The 13,597-nt window shown below is 50.3% G+C and overlaps 1 protein-coding gene across 2 annotated transcripts in view; it reads left to right on the forward strand.

Annotated features, from left to right (window-relative positions):
* Window positions 1-13,597, forward strand: part of LOC144101099 (uncharacterized) — a 147,818-nt gene that overhangs the window by 127,140 nt on the left and 7,081 nt on the right. For both annotated transcript variants that reach the window (XM_077634114.1, XM_077634113.1), the window contains exons 3-7: window positions 5,442-5,521; window positions 8,443-8,756; window positions 10,184-10,532; window positions 11,604-11,891; window positions 12,868-13,140. In XM_077634114.1, the coding sequence (XP_077490240.1) occupies window positions 5,442-5,521; window positions 8,443-8,756; window positions 10,184-10,532; window positions 11,604-11,891; window positions 12,868-13,140 (1,304 nt within the window). The remainder of the gene's footprint in view (window positions 1-5,441; window positions 5,522-8,442; window positions 8,757-10,183; window positions 10,533-11,603; window positions 11,892-12,867; window positions 13,141-13,597) is intronic.

Consider the following 13,597-nt stretch of genomic DNA (forward strand, 5'->3'; position numbering starts at 1 on the left):
AAAGAAAAAGAAGTATTGCTTTTGTTTTTTTTCGGTCGCATTACAAGCCGAGAATATTAAGCGCCCAAGCCTAAGCAACACGGAAAGGAACGCCTGATCTTTGTCGCAACCGACAATTTCTCCCGAAGTATTAGTGACAAGCATTTTGTTTTGTTTTTCAATGAAATTTACTCCCTGAGAAATTATCGACGTTTTAATTCCACACAGAACAAAAGTTATACGTGGAATTAAGAATAAATTTGCTTCATGGGTACTACGCTTTCCCTACCATATAACTGATGCCTGTACCTTTCTAGAGGGTGTCTGTTAAATGGGATTAATTTTCTATGATCCAATGTGAAGCTTTATACTTGTTTTCAATTTCTTTATTCAGCATTTTCTCGTGAAAAGTGGAAAGAAAAGAAACATAGGGCAGGAATTAAACGCTACTATTATAGTGCCTTAAGAAAACTGTTAAGGTTGTTAGGTTTCAAAACTATTAGGGTTAGATACGTTGAGCTCTTTGGCTACTCATACAACATGAGGAAGCCGTTCTTCAAGGAAGACTGCCGGGGGCGCACGGTATCTCCTTCCCACACAGTAATTGCCGGCGGGACCGTGCACTTCCGCTATGGATAAGTTTTCCCCTACTGTGGTGCGCTGTGATGTCAGACCTTGTTGCGGTTGCGCCGGACACTTCCTGGCGAGAAAATTTCACACGTTTCCTGCACAGCATTTCCCGCAGCAAAGACCCTGAGAACACACGTGTGTGCTACCACGTTTGAGGGCATCAAGAAAGGAGAAGAAATGTGGCAGGGGTTTAGCTTAGTGAAGCCGAGTAGACGTGACACGTGTTTAGCCTGGTTTGATTGTGGTTTGCTTTGCTGGGTCGTCGACCCGTCTGGCGATGATATTATATCGATAGCAGTGAAGTGTGGTTTATTAGGACGTGGGAACCGCCGGCGACGAAGACTCTTACACAAGTAATCGATGAAGCAGCGGGGCGAGAGGCAAGTTCACAAGGAGGACTTCTCCAGCACGAGCGTCAGCTGACCGCCTCAAGAGGTACCTCGTAGTTGGCGTCGACGCACGATCATCTTAATTCCAGTAGTATTAGTTATTGAAGACTACTATATGCAATGCACAGCGAAAGAGTGTGTTTCAGTTTAACACGAAGCGCGATCGGCTGCAGCGACAGCATAGGGCTCTCGTGCAGTGGCGAGCGAAGCTAATCTGTTCGCCCAGCCGTGGATTCAAATCCCAGTTGCGGCAGTATTTATGTTATTTATTTATATAAGGTTTGGCCAAGGTCATCCTCAAGGTCAAGCTTCACACAAACTCGGTGGGCCGGTTTCACCTCGTGAAGTAGTGCTTTCGCATTTACAGCCTACTGCAAGCATGCTTCTCCTAAGCTAACACATTGTGCGGTGAAGCCCTCTTTCTCAACACTTATCATCAAGCGTAACCGCAATGTAACGGACCCGAAGCAACGTCGAGGTTTCTTGCGTTCATTTATAATTAGTTACTTTCAATATTGTTAACCCTATTGGGTGGTTACAGGGTATCAAATGATCGCATGCCGTAAACGCGGAACACAGAAGCGTGTCACATCAATTTAGGGACGAGTACAAAGGTCGGCTTGTATCGACTGTCGATAAATCACCGCATCCTTACGGCAAAGACTCTATTCGCCATGAAAATGGAAGTTTTAACAGCTGGAAAACGCCTCGAAAAATTAAATATGAGTAACGCCATCACCGGTTGATTTCGGGAGTTAATTGCATGAGTCGACAAACCTTTTCACGGATCCCAGAGGCTAGGCTACAACTCCATTAACTTCAAAACGGTGATCACGGAATCCTGTTCAGTGTAGACGCCACGAGTTTAAGTCTAATGGCGGGAAAATTCTCAAGTGCAATTTCCTCAGCAATAATTGAATGCTTTGCTGTCAAAGAAACATCATGATGTCCAGAAAAAGCAATAGAATCGAGTTTTCACGGTGATCACGGAGTCCCGTTCAGTGTAGACGTCACGAGTTTAAGTCTAATGGCGGGAAAATTCTCAAGTGCAATTTCCTCAGCCATAATTGAGTGCTTTGCTGTCAAAGAAGCATCACCATGCCCAGAAAGAGCAACACAATCGAGTTTTGCAAACAACAAACAGTGAATGTAGTCGTCCTTTTAAGCCGCATAGACGCACGCGTCTCGTCACGGAGCCTAGCTGAACCGCGCGCACGTTTTGTGATTACGGGGGAAAGGCGGGAAATTTTCGGACACAGCTGTCCATCAAACAGCTCCGCGTCGCACGCCAGTGTCGATCACGCGACCACCGTCCTATCCTCCGAAACCAGGAACAGCTCTGCGGAGGGGGTGCCCCGGAGTTTATTTTTCGCGTCCTCGCTCGATCACCGTCGATTCGCGCATCTCCGAACCGCACTCCCCGACCCGTCCGGCAGTGGCCACCGCAATCAGCCGAAAGCCAGCCCGACGCCGGTGCGCAGCGCCCCTTCCCAACTGACAGGTGCCTGCGCGAACAGCCAGCCATCCAAGCGCGTCCACATGCAAGCCCGGGAGGCTGGAGTTAAACTGCGCCGAGCTCGTCGAGTCCCGGGTCTATTCATAGACCTCCGAACACGCCCGGATCGAGAGCATCCTTCTGAAACCCCCCGCGTTGCTCACCCAGGCGTACAGCGTTCGACGGGTAACAGTCTTAAAGGCGCGTCGCGCTCCCTAAGAACAAAACGGAGCCCCATCGAAAAAAAAAAAACATACAGGGGCGACCGCGGAGAAACAAACATGAACAAACGCGGGACGAAGTCCCCGCCTTTCAGCTCGCCCTGTCGGCGGTATCCTTTCGAGACTGTAGAAGGCGGGTTGCAGGGACGTCAACTCCTGCCACTGCATCGCGCTCCGGAGGTGTTCCGCGTTATGAACGTACAGAGTGTAGCAGCGTCTGTGATACGGACGCTGCACTTGAAAGCGTCGCTCCGAGCGCGTCTCGCCGCGTTCCGCCGTATACTACGGAAGAAGCATCGACGGTCCCATATAGGCGTGCACAACGGGTGGTCGTAACGAATAAATCGAAAAACGAAACAAAGCAAAAAACAATATACACGTAAGCCGACGCGTCGAGGGATAGGTGAGACGGGACAAGAAAGCGAGGCTGGTATGTGTACAAGCGTATCTCCGCTTGAGATGACTGCTGCCGGCTTTCCAAACGCCGTTTTCACGGCTGGAGAGTCAGCCTGAGAAAAACAATGGCACGTCTCTCTCTCTCTCTCACTCACTCACTCGCTCGCTCGAGTCTGACGCCGGTGCCTCTTCTCACGGACTCGCGGCTGGTCAGAAAGCGAAGCGGAGGACGCGAGTTTCTGCTCCTCCCCCCCCAGCACTCGGCGACGTCGATTTGTATTTTCGTCTCCGCTCCTCTGTCGTTCACAACCTGAGTGGCTCTTCGCGTGTGGGCCGCTACCTGCTACGCCAGAACAAAGCGAGTCGAGTGATTAGCATCGGTGGCGCCTTCTGGCGTTCGTGTCTTCTTCCTATTGTTAGCTTGTAATTCCCGTAACTTTTAACGCCTTGGCTTTCGGGTCTCTTTTGTTTCCGATTCATTCTTCTCACCCATGGTGGCTGGACGTTATTTTGTTTTTGTTTTTACTGCCCGAATGGGGGTGCATTATGCAACGAGAAACGGCCCCGATTCCTTTTCTTAGCCATAGTTTCGGTATGGGAATATTTTACAGTGCGAAACCAGCGTGAAATAGGTGCGTCGTCTTTGCATGTACGCGGGATACCACGAAGCTGCGTACGACCGCGGTTGAGGGCAGCACCGGCTGGCCTGTTTCGCACGCCGCAGAAAGATCCCCTGCGCTCCGCTATAGGCGTGACCTGAAAGCTGTTACGCGTCTGTGTTCGTTGGTGTGACCGCTGCTGACGTCAACTATGACCTTACGGGCTGGATATGTTAGGCTCATTGCCCCCCCCCCCCCCCCTTTCCACAGCAGTGAAGTAATAATCGAGCAGTAATTCATATATTTGCAAAAGATTGTAGGGCCGTCGCACAACGTGATACGACTATTAGTTTTCACTTAGTGCCACCGCGCACTTTTGATGTGAGCAGCAACAAGACGGTGTTTGCCGGCTGTGACGTCATCGGTGGTGCTGAAATAGCGAGGTTCGCCCGGTGTTGGGCAGCAGCGTCGTTTTTGCTAAAGACTAAGGCGAAAAGTAGAAGGGATAATTGAACGAACCTAGATTGATAGCAAGTTCATTCATAATTAATAACTAGTGTGTAGTTGCCGTTTACAGCTCTGGTTGTTATTGAAATGTGTTTTCTGATTTTCGTTCGCGTTTGCATTCTGTGTTCTTTCCTGTTCCTTTTCCCAGTTCCTGTTCCCATGTTCTGTTCCATTTGTCTGCTGTTTGTAATCTATGTGTTATTGCATGAGTGACTGTAACCTCTGTGCTATTCCTGTCTCTTACGCAGTGTCCTTCGGCCGATGCAAGTAAAGCGCAAATTAAGATTAATAAATAGAATACTTCTGAATCGGATTGCCGGATTGAATAGTTAGCAATGTGGGGCCTAAAGCAGCAAAATAGAACGAATTTCCGGGGCATTCCTAATCTCGTCTTTACAGGACCACGCACACTGCACTTCAAATGGCAACCAGATTGACTCATTTGGGGGCTTGTTTGCTCGTCTAGATCACAAAACTGCGCGACAGACTATTGTGTTCAGTTAATACTTAAAGCCACGAACAAAATGCTAATCCCACTAACCAACAACAACCTTAACCTTTCTCTCTCACGACACATCAAAGCTGCGAAACATATCCGACGGGAAGTCATGCCTCGAGTGCCAATATTCTGCTTTAGCAAGTGCAACGAATGCTCGGTGGGTGGCCACATCAAATGCCTGTCTGGCATTGCTCCGCTAAGCACGAGACAGATTGTGACTTTGTCGCACACGTATTCTTCTTGACAGATGTTCTTCATGATTACTTACTCTCTCTTTCCACTGTACATCCCATCCGCCCCACCCCACAGTGCAGGGTATCCACCCAACTCTCGGGTCTTTCGCTCCTCTTCTAATCCTCGTCTCTCAAGGCCCCGCCTAACGCACCTGCGGTGTGGCACCTTTACTTTTCCTTCAAAGACCACATTCCCCCCCCCCTCTCTCTCTCAGGGGAACCAACCGGAACATCGTTCCGGTTAAGTGGAACATCGTTAAGCGGAACATCGTTTCGGTTGTTCTACTTAGCCGGAACGTTCCGGTTAAGTGGATCCCTCTTTCACCGGTTGTCTTATGTGCTGCAGTTCCATTTTGATGCGAAGCTTCATGCGGATGTTTCGACAAAAGTTAGTGGTCGCACTGTACTGTGATCAGCTTGTTTTCAGCAGGCCGAGAACAGAAATTCACGAATGTTTTCTCTCTCTCTCTCTTTTATTCTTGATCCTTCGCAGGCGTTGTGGCGTGGGCAGTGAGCGCCGATACAGTCATGGCCTCCGCCCTGGACAAGGCAGAGTCGCCCATCCGAATTCACGTGAGTACACCGTGCACCGCACAGGCATTTCACCACACTTCCCACTGGAGGCGGCTTTCTTGTGCCTCACCCTCAATGCATTAGTGGATTAAATAGGGGCAGACAGAAGGGGGACGGGGGGAGTGGCCCATGGGATACATTTTATTCGACTTGCTCATATTGTAGAAATTGTGTTAGCCACAGTACCTGAGCCCTTATTATCAATTCTGCTGGACGCGAGCGCATTAATGTGTGCTATGGAAAATTATCTGATGAACAACGTCTTTTACAAGAACCTATTCCCGTCCTTCTTCACCTGCGGCCTTCATCTTTCCTTTGTCGACGTGTTATGCAAAGTGTACCACCAGCATTTACCTGCCACCACTCCGAGAGCTGCCTCTGTATTCTGGCGTGGATGAATGCGTGCTAGAGTGTTGCACAGGTCGATCGGGAGTTCAACAAAACTGACAACGTCGGGGAAGTTGGTGTCCCCAGGATCCCAAATAAAGGACATCCTTTATATTCTCATCACCACCGGGACAATATTTACTTTCGGGATGCTCACAGCGACACAAAGCACGAAACGAGGACTGTTCCGTCATATTTTTTCTTCGCCATTGCATGGTTCCACGTTGAGCCCTTTGAAAGCAAGCACAAAAGCTCGAGCACGGCAGATATACGCGTGCAAACGGTAGATGGCCTACACGATGTCCACAGGTACGAATTAATTACTAGCGAATCACAGCCTTCCCCGAGTCCTAGATGCAGAGCACGGCGCGGCAGTCGCATTCATCGTGCCCGACCAGTTCCGGTGGAGTCGTCCCACTTCCGGTTTTTCCACTCCGCTTTAAACAAGTCGCAGAGGCTCTCGAGTGAACCCAGCCTGCACGCCTCGAGAGTGCTAGGCACTCTCCGTGCGGTTCTCGACCGGATTCCATCGCCGAAAGTAAACACTACACACAACAGCAGCGCTCGCAGTTACCGCGCGCAAAAAAAGCAATGCAGATGCCATGCGGCGCGGCGACGCTTCATAAAGCACTAAAAGCGGGCGGACGCGGCGTCGGATTACCCGGAAGTGACGTGCACGCTTCGCTGCACTTCTTCCGGCGAACACCCTGCGAGCCTTTTTGGAAGGAACGGGAGCAAAGCGATCGGAGCATCGCGGATCGGCTCGCTCCGAGGAAGCGAGCGCAGCTTTGCTTTCTATATAAAAACACAGGAACTGGCGATCTGTCCCAGTGAACAATAGTAGGAGCGATGGTTTTCACCCTATTGTATAGAAATATGCCACAATAACAGCCCCCCCCCCCCTCCCCACCAGAGAATAAGGCTCACAGAGTGGATCTTGTGAGCTGAGCTATATAGGCCAAAGCCTATAGCAGAACAGAGTAAACAGAGTACAACTATTAGATCAAAATTGACTACAACAGAAATCAGCAAGCCTGGCTTCTTCCGTTCTCATCACTGTTGTATTCCATTTCATTTCATTTTATTACCTTAAGGGCCCCAAAAAAGTGGCGTTACATAAGGGGTGGCAAGAATGAAAAGCACAAATTCAAAATAACAGGGAAGTTTTTTTTTACATTTTCAGCGAAAGGGCTTGGGCAAGTGAGGATCGCAACGTTGTTTGGAAGGCCGTTCCAGTCTGCGGCTCCACGTGGAAAGAAGGAATTAGAAAAAGTGACATAAATTCAACAGTCCAAACACAAAGGAGTAAATAGGGAGCAAACTCTCCTCTAGCGCACATTTGTAAAAGGGTGAGTGCTAAAGGATGGTTTACTCCATTTTCTACTCCTTTCCGTTTGGAGTGATGGGAAAGGGTGTGCGCTAGAACACAGCTTACTCTCATTTTACTCCCTTATAGGCGTAGTCGTGGTTAGAGTACAGGGGTCAATTGAAGAACGGCGCTGTTGCTGATGAGCGGTGAATGTTGCTTCGTGTCACAGTAAACGCCCATTCGAAGTGTATGCTGGCAAAGCAACCCCTCCAGTGCACGTAATAAGTCCAACTAGCTAAATTTTTTCGAGCCAGAGCGTCGAGGGTAATCGCGTTTTCGAAATTCTAAAAACTGGTATGGCGGTTATTAACAACCGACTACAAATCTCTAATTGCAACCAGGCGCCTAACTCTAACAGTTAAAAAGTTAACTATTGGAAATTAGTTAACCAGGTTACTAGTTAAGATGATTCAACGGTTTTCTAGTGTCCGACAACCCCTGCAATATCAAGCCGCGAAAGCCACGTTTTTACTCAAAAATCGCAATGTACACACTCCTTATTGTGTCAATAGTTTGTACATATTACTTCTCCCCCTATCCTCTCTCCCTGTCCCCCCTCACCTCTTTCATTTCATCTCTCCATTCTGCCTGCTGTCCTTTATTTCCGCTGCCCCAGCTCAGGTGCTTCAGTATCGATGGCAGATGCCGGGGCTAGCAAAAATATTTTCCTTACTTTTTATTATTGTATTAATAAAAATACTTACTACTAGTACTACTACTACTACTACTACTCAAAAATCGTACTTTTGAAAATTAAAGTATTCCCTGAAACACCCGGTATTACCGCCGCTGCGAAGTTCGTAATTCAGGTTCCCAGTAAATCACTACTAACAAGGCGCCGCCGCGGTGGCTGAGTGGATATCGTGCTCGGCTGCTGTCCTGAAAGACGCGGGCTCGATCCCGGCCGCGGCGGTCGAATTTTGATGGAGGCGAAATTCCAGAGGCCCGTGTGTGTCGTGCTGGGTCAGTGAACGTTAAAGAACCCCAGGTGGTTGAAATCTCCGGAGCCCTTCACATACGGCGGCCCTCATAGCCTGAGCAGCTTTGGGACGTTAACCCCCCATAAACCATAAACCAAACTACTGACAAGTCCAGCAAGAAGTCTCGCTGAATTGCACCCATATGAATCGCGCATTCACCTGCGCGTGTACACCTACGCCTGCAGGACCGGTCGTCGTACGACGACCGACTCGACGAGACCCCGTCGGTGTCGTACCCTAAGCCGGCGCAGGCGGTGCCTCCGCCCTCGGCCCCTCCCGAGCAGCCGGACAGCAGCGGGGACGGCAGCAGCAGCATCGAGTCCTCGGCCGACTACGCGGCCAACTCGCTGCCCGTGTTGCCGGTGCAGCCCAAGCCGGGCGCCATCGTCGAGGCCACCACCGTTGGCGCCGACGGGGACAAGCCCGTGTACGTGGTCCACTTCGTGCTCGGCGACAAGGACGCCAAGGGACGCGACAGGGTCACCACCACCACGCACAGGTAGTGCATACAGTGTACACACGTATGCCAGACGTGCAGCCGTTCTTGGCGTGGATTAGGCGCACGATATTACAGAAATTACTGTGGGACGATAAAAAGAACGAAAAATAAAGTGTCCCTGCACGTGCCACAAATTGCAGTCGGATACAACTCAAGAACGAAGCGGCAAATGCCTCTCAAAGGAGCCCCTCCAGCCAATGGCGTCGACCGATCCCCTGTTGGACCACCTGGCGTGAAATCGCAGGGGAGGTAGATGAATGAGGAATAACCAACCAATCGAATTAACCGCGGCGTCAAGAAAATCGGGCGACGCCATTGGCTGAAGGGTCTTGTTTGCGGGGCATCTGCCCTTTCTTTCTTGAGTTGTATCCGACCATAGTTTCGTTTCAGAGCACCATTTCATTGCTTCAGGGCAATGAGAATGATTGTGTAGGGTTCGTTGTAATATATACTTTTAGAAAGTTCAACAGGCCCAGTCCTTGTGAAGAGCTCCGAGGTCCTGCAGGCCTTGCTGTCCACCCGTTAAACCAGAAAAGGTGGGGGGTTGAGGGGCTCGTTAAGATTTGTTTAGCAAGAGGCCACAGAAGGCATATTCTGCTATGCCTTCCGTAGCCTCAAATACGGCTTCTTTCTATTCATCCTTATAGTGGGTCCCTTCCTACACTCAAAGCTTGTCTCCCAAGGCCTCCCGAAGGATAACGGCGGAACTTATTGTCACCATCTATGAAAATGAAGCACTCAGTGTGCAATACTAGCTGTTCTGTGCGGCATATAGCAGCAACTTTCGTGGCCTCGAAACATTTCGTCGCGAATTTATGCGCATACCAAACGGCCGACAGGCATACGGCTGGAAAAATTTTGACGCTAGCCGCTCTTCTTTATTTCGAATTTCTTTTCAACGACCCTGTCCCACAAGGCACCACAGTCGACGACCAACTCAGGACGCAACAGGCGCGCTAGTGTTGTGTTCCTTTCTCGCTCCAGTCTTCGGATTTGTTTCCAAGGGATCAGCTTTAGGCGAGCTTGAACTGCTTGCCCGCACGTCTGTTGACACCAAGACGTTCTTTTAGCCGCCATCTTTGTAAACAGAAACACGAGGCTTAAATGCGTGCCTGCCTCCTGTATTAATGCGAAAGCATTACAAGTCCGATGGTGACAAAATGCGCCGTCGATCGTAAAATTAGCTCATTGGATGGATGCAAGTGACGTCACCAGATGGGAAGTGACGCCGTCAATTCGGAAGTGTCGCCATTTCCAGTAAAGACATCGCTGCCAGTTTCATTGCATTGCCAACACATAATGAGATTAGGCGTCCCTCTGAATTTTGCATATCTCATTTATTCATTTTCCGCCATGTCAGTGGTGAAAGCAAAGAGCTGTCGAATGAACTGAAAGAGAACGACGCCCTGCCTCTTGCGTGTCCGCAGCTTGCCGTCCTCGAGCGCGGCTCCGAGCACCCAGAGCACGCCGCCGAGCACTTCCAAGCGGAGCACGACCACGAGGAAGCCCACGACGACGAGCACGACGACCTCGACGACGACCTCTACGACGACGACCACGACGCGGCGGCCGCGCACCTCGCCGTCGAGCCAGGCGCCGTCGAGCGAGCCGCCCACGTCGACGCTGAACCCGCACTCGCCCGAGTTCGCCGAGATGCTGAACCACATCCTGAACGCCTCCAAGAACGGCTTCGGCCGCTCGCCGCAGTTCGTCGTGTTCGCGCCCATGCCCACCGCGGACAAGCACCAGCAGCACCACCTCGAGCACCTGTCCAAGGTGGGCTCACAGCTCTGTACACCCGGGTGGAAAAACAGTATATGTATCGGAAGCTGTTATTTGGCACGTCAGAACCATATGTATTAAGCCTTCAATCAGTCAATCAATCAATCAATCAGTTGGCATGTAAGTAGTTTACACCGGAGTGATTCTTTCATGTCATTGCTCCTGATAAAGATAGATTTAATGCGCGAATTAAGACGTTCAGGGCCCTTATCGCGCCCTAAATCGTCTATTCAGGGACTGAGGGAGTCTGCTGGCAGATTTTGTGCCAGCCCCGGCCACCCCTAGCTTCCCCTTTGAGCCATCACTGACGACAAAATTGTCAGAATCAAGGTGTTGCCATGTTGCAGTTTCTGAGAAAATACTTCAATGCCTTTATCAGGTATACAGTAAAATTGTGGCCTTAAGATCATACACGCGTACGCTCAGTGCAAGGTTTCTAGGTACACTCAAATCCGCCTCACAAGACGTGTCCTTAGCATTCGCACCTTACTTGTGCCACTATGTTTGCGCTGTTACTCTGCTGACGTTGTTCCCAGCCTCCGAGAAGCAGTGAGTTACTGCCGGAAGCTGCCATTGTATTTATGTGGCATGAATTTATCACTGCCTATCAAACAAGGCCTCTTAGATCTATCGAGGGTTTTTTTAGAGCTACAGGATGCATATCAGGGCAGGGGAAGCGTTTATTTGAAAGCTCTAGAGGCTCAGCTCGAATGGACTTTTTGGGAAGTTTTCTGGAGCATGGTTTACAGCCGCAGCTGGCGTAAAACAGGGATAATCGCAGATCACCCAGAAAAAGGCCGCATTTGCCCGACAAAGGACCCAACAGAGTGACTATAAAAGCTAGCTATACAAGCTGTATGGGGCAGATCATCTGTATTGTTTGGAAACAGGACACTTGAAGAGAACTTGACGAGCGCTGTTACTGGGGGACATCAATGAGGAGGGATTGCACAACCACCTGCTGCACTTCTTTTCCATTTTTATTCTTTTGAGCCCATGACAAAGAAGCATGAAACAGGAAGCCCTAACGATGAGTGTCGGTTAATAAACTATGCGCGTCCCCAGGCCACCCGCTACCACCCCGTGGGCGTCCCGGTGAGCCATGAGGTGATCGCCGCTCCGATGCAGCATGCTCCGCCACCGCCTCCACCGCCCCCGGTGCCGCTGCGGCTGCCCATACGGCCGCGCGACGACTACCATTCGCTGCCGTCGCACCACCACCCGCACCACCACCACGAGGCGGCGCTGCCCCCGAGGCAGCAGTACCTGCTCCCGGCGCCGCAGGTGCTCAGCCGCAGGAACGGCAGCAACCCGAACCCGTTCCAGGCACCTCCGCCGCCGCCGGGATTCCAGGTACGTCATTTGCGCAGACTGTCGGTCGGAGCAGAAAGCTACGTCTTCTGACTAGGTTACTTTAGAGTAGAGTGCACGGCATGGGTGAGGAGTTACGGTGTTGCGAGCGTGATAGCCATAGACTATATAGAGTGACAGAGAGGGAGAGACCCTTTCAACCAATCCATGTCTGAGCCGCGGGTATATCGTAATGGTCATCGCTCAGTCTATCACCACGGGCTTCGCCTCCTTCTGTACAAATAAAATAGAAAAATAAACAAATGAAGAAACCTAAGCCTCCAGCGGCTTGGGTTCCAGGACACAAATGATGTGCGCCACTTACCGTGACCATAGAAGTGCTCGAAAATATGTTTGTCTAACTATCCCAGGTGTGAGGGACATCGTGTTGAATGGTAGTTCGGAGCGAGACAACACCAGGCCTTCTACGTATACGTATCTTGTCTGGACAGGCAGCATGCGAGAGATGACTAATTAGATATTTTCGCGAGGATGACGCCAGCTGACATCCACATTATGCCTGCGTGCAGGGTGGCTGTTCCGAAGCCATGTTTCCTTCTTAAGTGATATTGAAAAGGATCCAAAACGTGTAGCCTCAACTGCCATTGCCGCTCAAGCACGGCTTCATACGATACAGATTCAGTATACGCAGACAGAGTGAAATAGATTCTTAGTGGAAAACGGGACGAATAAGACGGCCGTGAAGAAGGATACGTCTTGCCTGATGCACCATGCACTTGAATGCGAGAGAAAGATTTTTGTCGAATCTGATGCAGCCGTGTCGCTCCAAACACACGTCTTTGGTGACACTTCCACAAGCTTTCGACTTGCATGAGGCTCGACGCAAAGTCGGCGCAAGTTCTTGTGTCGGCTAGCGATAGGCTTTGCCCATTGCATGTACAGAGATACTTTGGATCCATGATCTCGCGAGAGAGCCTTTCCAACGACGGATGGTCCTTAATTCCACCCCTGGACGCAGGCCAACCCGGCTCCTCCGCCACCACCGGAGCCTGAGCCACCGGCGCCGGGATTCATGTCGGTGGGCGGCTATAGTGCCTCGCAGAACCACGACATGTACGCGCCCGTCGGCCAGTCTTCGTCGCCCTTCAACCCACCTCCTCCTCCTCCGCCCCCGCCACCGCCGGTGTCGCACCACCACTCGAGGTACGGATCTCCGTCTCGCTACAACGACGCCGTCGACTCGCAGCGGGGGTTGCTGCACCCGTCCTCGGAGTCGGCATTCCCCAACAAGGTGAGCAGACATGGAGGGACATACATCAGTCTAAACAGAAAGGCGTAAAAAGGGAGTAAGCTGTCCTCCAGCGCACCCTCTCCAGTGCCCTCGAGGACACTGTACTCTCTCTTTTTAGTCCCATATAGGCGTATTTGCGTTTAGAGAGCAGGGACTAAAGTTATAGCTTAGATGATAGACATAATACGGACTAAAAACACAGAGATTGAAATATTAGCATAGCTGATAGACTTAATAGGAACTAAAAGCACAGAGATTGAAATTTTAGCATAACTGATAGACTTAATAGGAACTAAAAGCACAGAGACTGAAATTTTAGCATAACTGATAGACCTAATAGAGACTAAAAGCGTAGGGACTGAAATTTTAGTATAACTGATGACCTAATAGGGACTAAAAACGTAAGGACTGAAATTTTAGCTTGTCTTCTAGACCTAATAGGAACTAAAAACAAAGG

Source organism: Amblyomma americanum, chromosome 8, assembly GCF_052857255.1.
Source record: "Amblyomma americanum isolate KBUSLIRL-KWMA chromosome 8, ASM5285725v1, whole genome shotgun sequence".
Lineage (NCBI taxonomy): Eukaryota > Metazoa > Arthropoda > Arachnida > Ixodida > Ixodidae > Amblyomma > Amblyomma americanum.